General features: G+C 30.5%; 1 protein-coding gene across 1 annotated transcript; it reads right to left on the reverse strand.

The window, feature by feature from the left end:
- Positions 1 to 1,268: 1,268 nt before the first annotated feature.
- LOC107464870 (uncharacterized) lies at positions 1,269 to 17,366 on the reverse strand. The gene is made up of 13 exons (XM_016083824.3): positions 16,713 to 17,366; positions 8,008 to 8,160; positions 7,039 to 7,251; positions 6,441 to 6,530; positions 6,220 to 6,336; positions 5,496 to 5,765; positions 4,456 to 4,621; positions 3,859 to 3,936; positions 3,549 to 3,646; positions 3,294 to 3,464; positions 2,957 to 3,031; positions 2,232 to 2,339; positions 1,269 to 1,955 (listed from the first exon to the last, which is right to left on the reverse strand). The coding sequence occupies exons 1-13, from the start codon at positions 17,085 to 17,087 to the stop codon at positions 1,623 to 1,625; spliced, it is 2,247 nt and encodes a 748-aa protein (XP_015939310.1). The 5' UTR covers positions 17,088 to 17,366; the 3' UTR covers positions 1,269 to 1,622.
- Positions 17,367 to 18,270: the final 904 nt, after the last annotated feature.

Below are 18,270 nucleotides of genomic sequence, written 5' to 3' on the forward strand. Positions count from 1 at the left end.
AGACTAGCTACTAGGGTTTACAGAATTGAGTAAATGATGCAGAAATCCACTTCTGGGGCCCACTTGGTGTGTGTTTGGGCTGAGCTTGAGCTTTACACGTGCAGAGGCTTCTCTTGGAGTTAAACGCCAAGTTGTAACGTGTTTTTGGCGTTTAACTTTGGTTCGTGACGTGTTCTAGTGTTTTACTCCAGAAAGCAGCATGGAACTGGCGTTGAACGCCAGTTTGCGTCGTCTAAACTCGAACATAGTATGGACCATTATATATTGTTGGAAAGCCCTGGATGTCTATTTTCCAACGCTGTTGAGAGCGCGCCATTTCGAGTTCTGTAGCTCCAGAAAATCCATTTCGAGTGCAGGGAGGTCAGAATCCAACAGCATCAACAGTCCTTTGTCAGCCCTCTATCAGACTTTTGCTCAGGTCCCTCAATTTCAGCCATAAAATACCTGAAATCACAGAAAAACACACAAACTCATAGTTAAGTTCAGAAATGTGAATTTAGCATAAAAACTAATAAAAAAATCCCTAAAAGTAGCTAGATCCTACTAAAAACTACCTAAAAACAATGCCAAAAAACATATAAATTATCCGCTCATCATGTGTGTATTTGCTTAGTGGGTTCATTTCATTTTTCTTGAGCCAGTTGGATCAAATCATTTTTTCAGCACACTAAACAAAATACATTACACAACCATTTTAATAATTATCCCAATAATATTTAGTCATCACTTTAAACATGGTTTTGTTTTTCAAACTTAACAAATTAAATTATTAAATAATAAAAAAATATAACAAATAATTTTGTAATAATACCCTTTTCTTCTAATATTACCATTTTTTACTTTTTTTTCTTCCTTCTCTTTTTTGTTCTATATTTTCTTTTCTTCCTCCTCCTTTTCTGCATTTTTTTTGTTTTTATATCATCTTTATTATGTTTCTTTCTCTCGTAAAAGAACAAAAACAAATGCAAATCAGAGAAGAAAAAACAAAAGCAACTAAAAAGAAAAAAGACAAAAGAAAGAAAAAGCATGAAAAAAAAAACTGCAACAATAAAAAAAGGCATTTTTGTACTTTTTAGAAAAATCCTATGTTTCATTCTTTCACAAGAGCAACAAAGGAGAATTGCAGAATTTTATACCTGAGGAGTATGTAATGCAACTACTAAGAACATAAAGGGAAAGCTAATAACTAACAGTTAAGAAATATAACAGAAGGCATTAAAAGCAATATACAATAGCACTCAATTATCCTAATCATATCATATACTTACTTTATCAACTCAATTTACATTTAACCTTATCATGAAACGATAATTCATTTATTATCCTTCACTTATGGCCCCCAAGGCCCCATGCATTCACATGCAGAAGATCCATACAATACCACAGTATTCAACGAACTCCTTACTCTTTGCTCTCCACATTAACTTGAACAAGGAGACCAAACTTTCCAACATTATAATAAACTAGTTTTATCTATATCGTTTGTCTTTATCACTATAAACAAGCAACTAAAGTAATAGACGTATAAGCTGCATATGATTTTCAGCAAAGCTTATATACATTGCTAACAATTTGTCCTACTAAACAGATTTTCATATCTAGACAGATATCATGTGATTTTACTAGAGGCAGTCACAGTCACAAAGCTCAATACAGCAATTGATTAACTCGAAACAAGCGAGGGCTGCACAGAGTTGGGTGCAGACAATGGTGCATTGGTCGTTCGCAAAGCGACATGTTTGGAGCAGACACATGCCACAACAGTTGTCAGCGAATCGGCCACAGCAAGTTGAGGTAGCCTTCTCTAGAAGCCCTTCAGAAGGTTTCGCTTCTTTGATTGCCGGCGGAACGTTATTTGCCGTTGCTTTCAGGTCACCAAACGCGAGACTCATGCCCCCGAGGAATAACTTCTGAGTGTTGCGTTCCAATCTCTGTCTGCTAAGTTTACTGTATGCCTGTTTTAAAGCAATAATATATAGGTTGTGCAAAGAGAGAATTGAATATTACTTATAGGGTGAGGTGAGAAGTGAGAACTCGTATGTAATTGTCTTTATGTGAAATTGAGAATCGTTAATGATAATTTAGTCAACCTGTTAAATCATCTAATGATTTTTAGTTATTAATTTCACACGAAAATAGTTGCATGTAAGTCTTCACCTACTTATATTTTACATTGCAGAGAGAACTAAAATTTGCATTTAATATTTCTATATTGGAAGGAAAAGTTATACCCTCTTAATTAGCATTGGTTCAGGTGCCTTCTTCCCATCACTGTTCTCCACAAGCACCATGCAGGTATACTCTGACGGGATTTTATGTTGAATGCTCATTTTCGAGACCTGTCATTGATCAATTTTGCATTTTCTTACAAGAGTACAGAAGCAGCACACGAAATATCTTATAACCAACTTACATACTTCAAGAAAACTTTATATATATATATTTGTCAAATTTAAAAACAAGAGCAAATATCGCAATACTTCAAAATTCAAGTATCTAACAACCTAGAGAGGTTATATTTGATGTGTTTAATTTTGATACACTAATAAAATGTTTTACACAGTCGTTTAATCACATTCGTTCTTTTGAATAATCATTCGCGTAATCAACATAAAGGTAGGCTATTTTTATTGACATGTCCTTACGTCATTCATGTAAAACTATTTTACCAGTGAATCAAAATTAAATTCTATATTCAATGCAGTAATAGAATAATAGACTTTTAAAGCCAAATTAACTTAAATAAACTTCTACACTGTAATGTACTTCTACACATCAAAAGAGCAGATACTTTTTCCCAAACTCGACAACATATTGTTCATTGCAAGCTTAATTGTTCACCATAAAAGCAACTTTGATTGTAAGCAGATCCATTCAAATTTTGGATTTAACTAGGCTGAATCCTTTTTTCCTTATAAAAAGAGAGCCGATACGCATAGGTCTATAAAATACAAACCTTTTCCACCAACTCTGCACTTTCTAATAACCATGCTTGAGAAGTGACAAGGTCCATGTGTCTCTTTGCAAGGATCTGAAGAAACAAGAAAATAACGAACATAAGCTTCAACTTTTCAAATTACTCTGGAGGTAAAGCAAATTTTGATTGGAATGTCATAAAATACAATTTCATCCCTATAAACATTTCATATTTACAAATTTCACTCTTGTGCTTGTTAGTTGTTGCATCTTAATATTCAGTTCACAATGTCTATAATTGAATAAATTTGCGAACCTCATAGAAACATGATGAATTAACAGTAGTTAAATGATAGGAATCAAGATTGAAATATTACATTCGTGAGTTGAATATCTTTTTCTCTTTGCACTTCAAGATCCACTTCGAACTTAGTCATATCTGCCAAAGTACCAGTCACTTTAACTGATTCCGGAAAGGTTCCATTGCATCTGCCTGATATCATTAACGGACTTTCCAATGATAGGTCTGGAATATAAGGTGGAAATAACTGCAACCATGAAAATAGGTAAAATGTAACTATGATTTAATTGTTTCTGGTTATAATTAAGGATGAAATATCTCTTTCATGTACCTCTACTGAATCAAGACCTAGACCTCCAAGGGTTATATCTGAAACAATGACTGATGAAGCAGTTCTAAACAACCTTTGCATTCTGAAGGAAATGGAATCTGGACACGGAAGGGGAAAAAAAAGAGATTAATAACAGTTCAAGTATCAATAAAATTACCAATTTATTACTTCTGTTTTCCTTTCAAATATAAGATACTTATATAGTGACTTCAATAGTGTTACCAAACTTAATAATAACTCTTAAATATTTAAGCCTCAAATCTGAATAAACTTCAAACCACAATTTAAACTGAGAGGGAAAGATATTGACCTAAATCAAAAGCAGCATCATAGTGGCCCCTCCCAATCTGTGCTAGCATTTGCAGGAAGTAGTGATTACAATGTAAACCTAAAAATTTTGAAACAAACACAGAGAAGGTTACTAAAAAGCAGTTGAATGAAAAAAATTGCAAGAGAAATTATGATAAATCTTTGTTCAAAATTTTGACAAAGCTCTTTCCAATTACTCATCTTCTGACTTTTTTTTTAATTTTTCTAAAGTCAAAAGTCACATTTTGCACTTCTCTCCCAATTACTACACAAATTAAAACTCAAATCAATTTTAATGCTTTGCAAGGAGTTAACAATTTAAGTTCTTAAGAAGAACTTGTTAAGACACTCTAGAGAAGAACTTCACAAGTTACTTTCAGAAGTTCCTTTCCCAAAAGTTAAATACCAAAACAAGCCTTTATACCAGAATTAGTTTCTTGAATGTAAAACATGAATTCTGTATCAAAGTTTTGCTGTTTCTTAGAAGTCAGAGCTTCAGGTGGAAACAACACTCATAAAAATGGTGAAATGTCAAATGAATATTGCCAAATTAACATGTCATAGAAATAAATTTCTTAAAACAATAAAGTATCCTTGCCTATGCCAAGAGTACATAAGCGCGGTGTGCGAACTGGTTGCCCATTTGTGAGGCAGCTTTTCACAAAATTGCATATCTGTCTCTCATTCTCAACAGTCCCATCAGTAACAAGAAAAATTAGAGGGATTGAATCTGAAGCAGTTGAATTCTGAAACAGCTTCATTGCCTAAAGATATAATAGAGTATTAGATAAAAATCCATGAATGTAGTTAACAATGCAAAGCAGATCAAACATGGAAACTTCATTTGAATGTCAAATATGGGATACATTGATGTGAATAATGAATATGGGGAGAAAAAATGGTAAAGACTGAAGCTTTTTATGTACTGTGTGGATGTAGACTAGCAGCAACACCAAAAGAAAGCATACAAATTACCAAAGGAATGGGAAAATGCAAAATAAAAGAAAGAACCAAATTTTGTCATGCCTTTTGTTTTCTCTTTATTATGATGATGACTGCAAAAGAAGTATATCAACTACATATAAAATGTGCTTTGTAGGATCAATGAATGAATAGAATAGAGAGATAACAAGGAAGGTTAACCAAGGGCATGTTTGGTTTGAAAAAGAAAAGTTACAAGGTGGCACCTTCTAACTAACCTTTCTCATTTCCTCATTTCAGATGTATATTACTTTCATTAGTACTGCAGTTGATTTTAACTTGGCCTATGTTTACATAGCCGGTCTCAAGCTCGGAAAAACGAAAAGAGTTGTTCGATGTGCGACTGCCAATGTAAAACAATGTCGCATCCCAATACATGGCCACGACGCAATGACGTCCTTGAAGCCATGTTGGGTTTTGTTAGGCCTGCGACAGCCAATGTAAAACAAGGTCGCATCTCACAGCATAGACAGTTAGACACGACGTAATGACATCTTGATCCATCTAGCCGACCCCACTTAGTGGGAAAAAACTTTGTTAAGTAAGTAATTAAGTACTGCAGTTGATTTTAGCAGCAAAACAAACTTTAATCAACACATGCAATAAGAGAAGAATGTTTTGCACATAATATCGAAATTGTCAACAAATGAGAATTACCTGAGTTAAGGGATTCAAGATGTTGGTACCACCATTTGCAATAAAAGTAGCTTCAACCCACTTGGTAGCACTCAAAAGTTTTTCCACCGTAGCCGGTTCCATCAATCCAGAAAATGAATAGAACTCCCCATTGAAAGCTATTATGTTAAATGTATCTTGTGCATCTAGATGGGAAAGGGATGCTATTAATGCATTCTTTGTGCTTTCAAGAGGACTTCCCTTCATGCTTCCACTTATATCTACTATAAACACCACATTCTTTCTAAAAACCTGTCAAGTCATTAAAGCAGAATACTCCATTAAACAAAAACAATGATTTTGCACAACCCTCATATATTTCCATCTTACTTTATCCTAACTTATTCCTAGTTCCATATTTTTGTTACACAAAAAATAACATTATATTTTACCAATACAAATGTTTTGTTAACTTAACAGATAATTATCTTTTCTGAGAGAAATCATTTTTTGCATAACAGAGACTAGAAAACAACAGAGGATCCATCTTATTTGTTCATATATGTGAATGACAAGACAGTTTAAATACATGCTGAAAAGATAATTTTATGTTTGAATAGGAAACAGAAGTAGTAGTTCTTCCAATAGACAATTAATTGAAATCTTCAAAGTTTGTTTGCTTTGGTAACAATACTTTTTTAAAAAGTTATATCCAAACACACTTAAAACTTTAAAGAAAATTAAACCTATAATAATGCAAACGAACCTTTCTATCCTGGCTTTTTCCCGGGTAAAGATACAAGCAAAATATCTCCCGTTCGTCGAAATCACGCAAGAAAGGAGATTGCAAGAGAACACCACCAACTATATCCGTTAAAGAAACCTGCGAAGACACCAATTCGGCTATTCAGGATCCACGAATTTTTACAGAATATTGAAATTGCCATTGGAAAGAACTTGATAGAATTATATGCTTCCAGGTCTTACAATGTAAGAAAGACTAAAGTCTATACTTGACCAAGCTTGCACTTCTGCTTCATATGATAAACTTAATTTGCCAGCTTGGCGCATTAGTACCTGGAAAGCATGAAGATCATCTTTAGTTCATTTCTATGAATGAGAGGCCTAACAGAATTTGTTATACTGCAGTGGGCTATGTTTGCCGGTGTCCCCCAACCTAACACGTCAAGAACTAATCTACCGCGGATTTTAGTTATATTCAAGGGTTTGCTGCTAGTTATTAGATTGCTGCATACATAATATGGATTCAAATATCTGACACTTGCTTGAGTAGACAAGCGCGTTAACCACTCGACTAACCTAAGTTGATTTAGTTAGTTTAAGGATGATATTTGTTTGAACTACAATAAAGGAATATTTTATATACAACTATACATATTATTGACGTCATTGAATTGAAAAAGTAATACTTAGCTTGAATAGTTCAACTTTAAGATAGAATGTTTTATGAACTCTAATTTTGTAAATTTTATATTATAATATTTGATCAACAAGTGTCCTTTATAAGTATGAAGCAATGGCAACAATTTAGGAATAAGAATGCTTCATAATCAGTAGGTTTTACCTTAAGAGGATGACTGGAGGTATTGCATGACACTTCTCTGGCAGCACCAGAATTCACTTTCAATAATATTCTCTCTTTCTTAGGAGATTTTATTCCAATAGGGTTAACGTATGAAGGGAAGCTAAAAGGAATATTAAGAGAGAACTGGCCTTCATTGAATAATATCTCCTGAGACCATTTGATCTTAATTGAGAAGATCGAGCCTCCACTAAACTACAATAATAATAGAAAAAAAAACTTATTTATTTTAATTAATAAACAAACAATGTCTTTGTAACTATTATTATCAATAAGAGCGTACGTATTAATTCACTATTTTATTTATTAAATATGTATAAAAATAATAAAAATGGAATTAATTGAGATGACAAATTATTTATAATTTAATATAAAAGATCTTGAATTTAAATTTTAGAAATAGCCAAAAAAAGTTATGAATTATATATAATTAATTATGCTAAATATACACTAAAATTATTTACTAATAAAAAATATATTTTATAAAAATAATATTTTTTATATACAATAAAAAGTATTTTAACAAACAAAATTGTAAACTAATCCCTGCTCATATTATCCTTATTTATAATATAAATCATATTGGAAATTTTTTGGATAAAAAATAAAATTGGGTGAATGGCGAAGATTTTTACTTAATTTATAAATAAAAAATATATATATAGTACACATTGTACACGAAAACTTCTCTCTTTGTCTTAGCATTACTCAATTATATATATATATATAGAAGTATGATGAAATATCAGTAATAAAAGTCAAATTGATAATAATAATGTTAGAGATTAATATATTTTATAATTTGTAATTATTAATTAATTATTATTAATATTTTTAATGATGTAATTAAATACGGCTAGATTTTAATAAAAGAACTGGCCATAGACTTTCTCAATTGATAATATGAAGTACGAGTAATAAGATTAATCTTTGTTGCAATGTAATAGTGACCTGTGGGATGTCAATAATGTATATTTGGCTTTTCAAGAAGTATCCATCTTTGGCTTTGGCCACTTTCTCCTTATCATTTTCATCATTCCGAGAAATCAATTCAGTATGATATGATCTTCCAAAATTATCAACCTCAACACCTAGAAGTGAACCCTGTTAGCCACATCATATTTAACTTGAGAACTCATGAAGGGGAAATTTCTCTACAATATTTTCATTAAGCAATTCATGCAATATAAGATGCATTCAATTAAAACTTATGGAACAGGAAACATAATGCACTCCATAATGTCCCGTGTCCACAATCATGAATCAGGATCTTAGATAAAATTTAATACAATCAGAACATGACTGATTGAGACAGATATAGAATTTATTATATAGTCCAATGCCATATCAGCGATGGTGTGACACAACAGAAAACAACTTGCAATATATTGTTAGGATTAAAGAATGGACATAAGCTATGAAAGCTACTATAGTAGAACAGTTGTTTAAACTGGTACTTTAATTTAATTATAAGAAATATTAATGGCGTTCTTAAATGCAGATACTGATTTAAGGTATTTGAAAGAAGAATCGAGCATGGAAAAAAAAATCTGATACTTAAACCGCTAATAATTTGACTTTTGAGAATATGGCCATGCATTTAGGTGGTGCCAAATTTTAACTGAGTAGAATCAGTTGGTCATGCCAAGAATAGTATCTCTTCTTGGCATACCATATGATCAGAACTACTCCGACATTTAACGTCTCACAGTGTCATTATTATATGTTGGCATGTTGCCAACTAGCCATATAATTCGATCAATAATAACATTCTGGCAAGTTTCATGACCGAGAAGCATGTTTCATGGAAGATATTGCATTAGAAAAAATTATTTTCATGTGGGCCCCGAATCATTATGATTTCAACAAAAGATAAACACAATTATGTTTGGCACATCAACGACATGGGAAAATTCTTTCCCTTTTGTGTATATTCTTTTAGTATTCAAAATAAGAATTTAATTCCGATACACTAATATAAAATAGTTGTATAAATAAATTTATTATGTGATGATAAGTAAATAAAAATAATTATTTTTTATATATTCATACAAATAATCGTTTAAAAGTAAATATAATTAATGACAGAATAAAATATTTTATATTATTAATATATTAAAAATAAACTCTTAAAATAAAACAAAAAACGTGTCTTTTAATTTATACTTGAAAAAATTATTCTTTTAATCAATCTTTTATTACATTAGTTTAAAAGAAATTAAAACAAATACATCTAAATAGATTTAGTATCTTATTTTTTAAAAATTTAAAATACAAATTTAAAAAACAGTTTTAAATAAGATTAAAATCTAAAAATTTAATTTTAAATACCCAAATCTATTTTAAACTCTTTTAACAAAAATACATCTAAAAAAATTCCTAAAATCTCCACAAATGTCTTAATCTTACGGCGAAATCTAGGAGAGCATTATTGATTCCTCTGCACTCCTCATCCTCGCCATTGCTGCCTCTTTTGCACCGCGCTCATTATTGTCGCCACTTCTCCTACCCGTCGCTTCCTCTTCCGCGCCGCTTTCTCTTCATGCTCTTCCTCTGCGCCGTTTCCTCTTTCGAGACGCGCTTCTCTATGCCGGAAACACATTTTATGTATTTGGACGTGTTTGTATTGACAAATTTTATTTTTGCATTATTCTGTTTAATTTTATTACCTCTTTCACATTTTTTAGGTTATTAAAGTTTTTTATAAAATGTTTATTTTTATAATTGAGACCTACTACACATACAAGCCTTTTTGGCTTACAAGTTATACAAGTTGCTCCAAGTCTAAGAAAAAAAACACGCGCTCCTTCGACAACACGTTTACTCTTCGTCTTCTTCAAAATGCAAACCATCAAGAAAAAAATACGCGCCCCTTCCACAACACGTTCACTCTTCCTCTTCTTTCTCAATCAAAACGCAAACCATCAAGATTCAAGGGACATTCAAAACAAACTATTACGATTCTTCAGAAACGTTCCAACTTCTCGCGAAAAGTAGAAGAAATCAAGAAGAAAAGATACAAATCTCCATAAAAAATCACCAGAAAAAAGGAAGAAACATTATTCAAGGTACTGTTTTACTGTTCTTCTAAGTTTTTCTTCTAGATTGTCTCTGCCATGTGCCTCATCCTTAACCAGCAAAACATAAAAAGATTTCAAGAAGAAATATACGGTCTCTCCCTGTTTTGGGTGTATTTCTTAAATCCTTTGGGTGTATTTCTATAATCCTTTCTGTAACCGTTTGGGTGTATTTCTGTAACCGTTTAGCTGTATTTCTGTAATCGTTTGGGTGTATTTATGTAATCGTTTGGGTGTATTTTTGAAGTTCCATTATCTTCAAAACGATTTCAAAGCTTGATTTCAGAAACCATGAAAATCGAAAAAAAGAAACAAAGAGAGAACACATGAAGGAGATCCAACAAATTTGACAAGAAACTCGAAAAAAGAAACGAAATCTTTTGAAAAATGGAAGTTATATATTTGTGCGTTAATTGATTTGAATTTATTTAAAATTCGGTTAAAAAGGCACATAACAAGCAGCGCATTTAATAGGTGGGTTTCGTTCAGACTTGTAAAACTTGTAAATGCAAAACATTTGTATGTAGAGATTAATCTTTTTATAATTTATGCATAATATTAGATGTCTATGTGATTTTTTTTTGAACTTTTCAATAAACACTTAAATAATTTCTTAAAAAATTACAATTTAATTTTAAAAATTGCACCAGACATTAATACTATTATTTTTTATAAGTCAAAAACTCAAAAAAAAATTTAAAATTTTCCTCATTAACAATGTACTTATCAAAAAAATAGAAAATTTACTCAATTAAAAAATAATTAAATAATATTATCAAATTTAAAAGTTAACGAAAGACTAAATTATAAAAGATCCATAGTATTTTTTTTAATAATGATGTTTTTCTTTAGTTGGATTTTTCTTGATAATTTTATTGTTTTATACTTTACACACTATTATAAAGCATTTAAGTCGACAAAACTGTCTTTATCAAAATTTTTATCTTTTACCCTTTTCTTATTTATGTTGCATTGAAAAAATAATTTTACGTACTGAAACTGGATCGAAGAAACAATTTCAAGTTTTCAACTAAGAAAAAGTATGAAGAGCCAATGTAATTAGTATACAATGTGTACAATAAGAATATTTTTAAAATTAATATTAAATAATAATTAAATTAATTAATTATAGAATTATTTCCAATTTTAAATATAAAACAAATAAGAATTCTAAATAGTTACGAACACGTCTCTTTTTCTCTCTTTTTCTTTCTCTATCTTCTCTTATCGGTGTCGTTGAAGACCAAACTGTACCCTAATCTCGGCACAGCCCCATCACCTGCAACTATGGTTCCATCTCCTGGGAAATCACCGTGAAGAGTAGCAAATAGTCTTTCTTCCTCAACTACATCAATGCTTGCAAATACTAAGAAGTTATTTATGCCTAAGAATATCATTTGAATTGCTGGTGCTGGTCTTTTGATATTTATTTTGTTAGGCGTTTGTATTTTTATGCTGTGGTGCTTTAAGCGAAGGCCATAGAAGAAAAATGCCAAGAAGCAAAATGTTGGTGTCTTCGAAAGTAAACCTACTTGCAGTGACACTTCCTTTGAAGTAACCAATCGGAAAGAATTCTTTGTTGGGAGACAGTATGCATTGGAAGTTTTATATATGCATGTAGATGTTTGTTATTCATGTAAATGAGATGTTTATTCTTAATGTAAATGGGATATTTTAATGTATTTAATGGTCAATTTGGGATGATCATTTTAGTATGTATGCATATGATTATTTTAATTTTTATGTAGATGATTATTTTAATTGGATTGAGTTTAGTTATATATAATTAAAATATGTTTGATGTTTAATTCATTATGTATGCGGATGATTATTTTTATTTTTAAGTAGATGGTTATTTTTACTAAGGATGAGTGGCGTGTGGCAAGTCAAGCAGTAAAGGTGAAGTGGGATGATTATTTATGAAGGTGGGGTGGCTGCTGGTTGAAAAAGAAGAGGGTATTGGAATGAAATATTTTGGTAAATTAGAATTTTGAATGGTTATTTTTTTTGAAATAATTAATTGGATATTTTAAAAATTTGAAATTTAAAATTTGAAATTCAATGTGAAATAATTGAATAAGAATTTTTGAATTTAGAATAATTTATGGAGGGATTTTTATTTTTTATCCATATTAGACTAAATAATTAGTCCATTGTACATATATCTCATTTAGCTCCCTAACAGGATTCTTCAACTAAACCTTTCAACCGAATACGAGGTTAAATTTTAAAGAGAAATAAACTATCATTTGTATCTATAATTTTGTAAATACTGATAAAAATATCTATTAAATAAGAAAATTAATGTTGTATTCATAAAAGATGGATTTTATGTGACAACAATACTTAAATTCTAATTTTTTTGTTAATTTTTTAATAGAATTATCAAATTATTCTCATTCTTTACTTTCTTCTCCAAATTCCAACCTTTCACAATCCTTCTCATCACCTGCATCTTCTCTTATTATCACTGCCTCCTTTCTCCCTCTTCATTGCTACCACTCATTGTCACCCCCACCACTGACATCATTCTTACTCCCTTTCTCAATTGGTAGTACGTAATACTCTAAAACTCTCTTTTTCATCACCACCTGCCCTGATTTCAGAGTATTTAGGACAAAATAACTGCAAAGGGACTCGTAGAGATCCAAGGACTCGCTCTTCTTCATCTCGTCCACGTTGACCTTGAAGACGTTCGAGTTGGGTGCTGATCAAGCGGCTGTGGTGGGAGATGGAGGCAGGGATTGGCTCACCGGAGGATGGAGCAATCTTGACGTCGCTTGCTCCATGGCCACCTGTGCGTGGCGAGTTTGCTTCGTCGAAGAGAAGTTAATTCCGCGCCAACTAAATAGCATCGAGATACTCCAACAGTAGCCTCTTTTTCAACTAACCGATGACGCTGAGCAAAGTTTGGAGTCACCATTGGAGAGAGTTCGTGGCTGCCGGATTTTGTGTGTTGATGGTGGTGATGGCAATGTGGGTAGTAGCAAAGGTGGTGATGAACAATTTTAAAACTTTTGGGATCGAAAAAAAGAGAAATAGAGGTTGAGGATAAAAATTAGCCACCAGTAGAATGCTTTACGACCTTCGCATAAAAGATCTTGAACTGTATCCTCCTCTTCTTCTTTTTTTCTTCTCCTTCGTCTTTAATGAATCAATTTTTTAAAGATCGTTGCTTGCGGTGGAGGATGACAGACATGATTCGAACCTCCTCTTGGTGAGGAGAGGAGGAGAAGAGGTGTGCAAACTTCAAGTAAAAAGTGCTAGAATCAGTCTGCTTGCAGAAGTTGAAGAGCACCTCGACATGGGAGCGCTGCCCGTTGGAGAAAGACATCAGATACGAGATTAGGGTCACGAATGGGGATAGTGGCTAGTAGTAACAAACGAAGAAGAATGAAGGTCGTAAAAGTTTGGAATTTAAGAAAGAAGATAAAAAAAATAATTTAAAAATTTTATTAAAAAGACAATAAAAAAATTAAAATTTAAATACTGTTGTCATATAAAATTCATCTTTTATAAATATAATATTAATTTTTTGTTTAATAAATACTTTTATACATTCACAAAATTTATAAATACAAATAGTAGTTTATCCTTTTAAAGAGCCATGAACATAATTTTCTTACCAGAAATTCTACCGATTTTAGCCTTCGAAATCTTTTTCATTATCTAATTACAACTAATTCTTAAGTAGAAGTATGAAATTTTTTGGATCAAGTTCTTTTAAAATAAAAAAAATTAATAAATAAAAAATTAATTATTTTTTATTTAAATATTAAAATTTATATATAATAAAAATTATAAATTTAATAATAATTAATTTTTTATTTTATTATTTTATAGATCCTTTATTTTTTCTGAAATTTACGTACCATAAGAGGACAGCGAAGTCCGCTCCAGAATTCCTATAGTAAATACTTAAAAACATTTCTTAAAAGAATGGAATATATTTTCAAAACCATAAATATCAAAAAGTAATTTCAGGGCAAAGTTGACAATCAACAATTTTTGGAACTGAGTTGAAATCAATCATTGAATATATTAATTTCCGAAGCTGCTACTTTTGAGAGGACAAGGTTTCTAAAAGTTTCACATAATTTTATATTTTTGTTCCAAGGCTAAGAGAAGTAGAGAACGACCCTCCCCAACCGATCAATTAAGCATAATCCTCGAAAACATCTCTTAAAAATTTAATTAAAGTATATCTCAAATAACATAAAAAAAAATTAAATATTTAAAAAATATTAATATTTTAATAATTTTAATTATTAACTTTAATTATAAAATTTATATATAATTAAAATCAACTGCTAAAATTATTAAAATACTCATATAAAACTCTTCATAAAATACAAAGTCTGAATTTCTTTTTCCAAAGACTGATTATTGGCTTCAGCCACTATTTTAAGAAGATAAAAATATGTTTGGTTCGTATTTTTATTTTTTATTTTTATTTTTAATATTTTTTATATTTTAAATTTTAAAAAAATAAAAATTTTATTTTTTTTATTTTTTTATAAAAATTAAAAACATAAAAAATATTAAAAATAAAAATACAAATACAAATGAAACGCACTCTACACTTTTACCTTTTATGACTTCAATTTAAATTGGTTTTAAATCCAAAGTAAAGACAACGACCCGCCCCAACTAACTTCCTCCAGCACTTAGGCTAAGAAAAGAAAATTGAACACGTCTCATTTTCTTCCATTCCACAAAGAAATAGAGTCCAGTAGTTTTCAATTTTTAAGTGATGATAGAATAAATAATTAATGATCTCCAATTAATGTTAATAAAAAATATCTTGTACACACTAAAAAATATTATTTTATATATTATTTTATATATTTTTAATATATATTTTATATTTTAATACATATTTTATATAAAGAACTAATTTAACGATTTAATTTTAATATATACATATCATAATTATTTAAATTAAATATTTTAGTTTTTTATATAAAATTTATAAAAATTATTCTCATTAAACAATTAATTTTTCAAGTGTTGATAATAAAATTTTTAATATATATTATATTAATCACTTTATTATAAAATAATTAAATTATAAAAAATATTATTACAAGATAAATTAGTCTCATATTAAACAACTTATCTTTTTCAAAAGTTTCTAGAATAATAAAATTTTGTGAAGAATAAAATATCAACTCTGAAATTTTTTAAAAATCAATATAATTGTTTACTATTTATGATATTTTATCAATGATCAGAAGAGAGGGAGAAGAGTGGGATAAATTTAGAATTTTGAAAATTAATCAAAAGAAAAATATCTTACCATTTGTATTTTAGTAACTTTAAGATGGTACATAAATGGTGTGTATTTATGTTTCTTTGTATTAGTTTATGTCTCAAATTTTGTCTCTCAACAAATTAAATTGATGCACTTGTGTGTTACTTTGTTCATATTTTAAGTAGTCACACAACACAATTTTAGTGGACTGATTAAAACTAAAGTTAAACTCTTCAAAATATTTATCCACTAAAAAAAACTAATGAAGTAATCTTTATCTAACTAGTGTTCTAAAAATATTAATTAAAAGATTAAACTAAAAAGTTAAAAAATAAAATAAAATGTGTAAATGATCAATAGATTAATCACATTAATTAAAAAAATTTAATAAAACTGTTGTATACAGAAGTGATTAACAAAACCAGAAGGATGGAAATGAAATTTATTCATTGGCCACTTCCACCGTGATTTCACATTTTTTATTTTTTACCTCTTCTATATATTAATTTTTTTAAAAAAATAAAATGTCTATTTTTAATATCGTTGGGACTGATTTAGGCACTCTTAAAAGGAAAAAAATTAAAAGGAAGCATTGCCTCTTTTTGACCTGATTCCAAAACAGTGGAATACCCAAGCCTAGGTCCCTACCACGTCCCACCCCTAGAACTAGAAGTTTCAAGGACTCGACCTCTCTTGCTGTGCCAACTGTTAGCCTATCCGAATTTTTTTCTTTCTCTCTTCTATTCATTTTCTCCATTCGAAGAAATTTACATGAAGACAAAGATTCGAATGAAGTTATCTTCGTATAAAATAATAATTAAAAATTATTAAATAATTTAATCAAATAATTATATCAACAACAATAATTTCAAGTGAGTTTTCACCTTTTTAATCATATTGAAATTTAACATCTAATACTTCTCTTTCAGATTTAGGCTTGTTCAAGTTATATAGCTTGTGTTTGGATTCTATGTAAAATAATAGACAAACATTTTTAACTAAAAAGATAAGAATGAAATACAAAATTTTTACTATCTAAAAGATTCATAACCTTTATAATACTTCTTAACACTAAAGACAAAACAAAACAAAAAAAGGTATACTTTTGCCTTATATTTCTTACTCAAGTCAGAAATCAGAAGGATTTTTTTCTATTATAAAATAAAAAAATTCTTTATTTTCAAATGCAAGTTTATGGAGAAGAAACCACTTTCCTTCAAAAATCACCCCATAGTTCATCAATAAACACCAGAAAACTAGAATTAGTAAATGATTTTCCTCTAAAGCTATTGCCAAAGATATCAGCCATTGTATATAGCATTTACCTGCTCTCCCATCGGTATCGCGAGGCGGCAATCGCACGTGCTACTTCCCAACACGCAATGCACGCGCCACCGTGCATTGACGGTTACAAACGCCGTGTCCAAGCTACAATCAACCTCCATGGTGACTCCTAGAAGCTGCAGCGGTATTAGCGCCGGCGGGTCACACTTCCCGTGCACGTACGGTTGGTAGCTCCGGATGTCGGGGTTATCCACCGTATCCGGATCCGATATGACGGCGTAGCACATCGGCGCCGTCGGTAGGTATTCCTCCGGCGATCTCGACATCGCCGGTGCCGGCGCCGGACCTTGGCCATAGTATATGCGCCTGGAGAGCCTGAGTCCGAAATCGACGGAGCTGGAGAACTGGTTGGCCATGACCGCCGCCGATGATGCCGGAGATGAATTTCCGGCGAGTGTTTTTAGAAAGAAGATTAGAGAGAGAAGAAGAAGATTGGAGAATTTTGGAAGGATGTGGAATGACGCATTAATAGGAAGATGAAAGTGAAGGGTTTTGAATAACAGTTGATGAAGAAAGAGGAAGAAAGAGGAAGAAAGAGATGAGAAAAGTGAGGAAGAGGAAGAGGTAGCTCCAAATAGGCCCAACCTGTTAGAACCTCAAAGTCCTTGCGACTTTACCTCTACTAATTTAAGTCACATTTACATAAATCAAGAAATTATTTTTAAGGGTCCCAATTCTCAAATACAAAATACATCTCCATTTCAATAATTTCTCCCATTATATTGATGATATAATATAGTTTATGTCTACATAAGTACATATACATTTTATTGTTTTAAATAAACAATTAAATAAGAGTATAATCATTAACCCTTTAATCTTTACTCATATTGTGTACATAATTAGTCCACAGACCCGTTTAAAAGGTTTTAAAAATAATTTTTAAATTTTTGACTTATAAAAAAATAATAGTATTAATATTTGGTGTAATTTTTAAAATCAAATTGCAGCTTTTTAAGAAATTATTTAAAAACTTATAGAGAAGTTAAAAAAAGCGTTAAGTACAATTTTTGTCCCTAAAATTGAGGCTAAAAATTTTTTTCGTTCTCGACCTTTTTTTCGTTACAAAATGATTTTAAAAATTTCAATCTTTTTTAAAATCGTCTTTCGGACGAAAATACCCTTCCCCTTTCTTTCCCAGAATACAGAAACAGAAGCAGGCAGAAGCATAAACATAATGTAGAAGCAAAAAGCAAAAGCAGTAAAATAACAACAACTAGAAGAACAACACCAACAACAACAATGGATAATAAAATCAGAGCAACAACAAAAGAAACACCGGGAATAGAGAACCAGAAGCAATCCATTTTCAAACCAACAACAATAACCATTTTCTAAAATCCACTGATAGAAAATCAACATCCAACTAAACTAATCCAGAATCAAACTAAAAATAGAAATTAAAAGCAGAATAATAACCTGAATTATGAAAATAGAAAACAGAAAACATTCTTTTTCTTCTTCAATGAAATTAGAAACAAAAACATAAGAAATAGAAGTGAAACAGCATCGTTTTCTTCTTCAATGGAATTAAAAGCG

This window comes from Arachis duranensis, chromosome 9 (assembly GCF_000817695.3).
Source record: "Arachis duranensis cultivar V14167 chromosome 9, aradu.V14167.gnm2.J7QH, whole genome shotgun sequence".
Classification (NCBI taxonomy): domain Eukaryota; kingdom Viridiplantae; phylum Streptophyta; class Magnoliopsida; order Fabales; family Fabaceae; genus Arachis; species Arachis duranensis.

What these genes read in the sequence shown, in the direction of transcription:
- LOC107464870 (XM_016083824.3), bottom strand. Translation starts at nt 17,087, where the DNA reads ATGGCCAACCAGTTCTCCAGCTCCGTCGATTTCGGACTCAGGCTCTCC. An exon ending in ACATTATTGACATCCCACAG is followed by an intron (nt 7,252 to 8,007) that starts GTCACTATTACA and finishes TTATTATTGTAG; the next exon opens with TTTAGTGGAGGCTCGATCTT. An exon ending in AACCAATGCTAATTAAGAGG is followed by an intron (nt 1,956 to 2,231) that starts GTATAACTTTTC and finishes GCTTTAAAACAG; the next exon opens with GCATACAGTAAACTTAGCAG.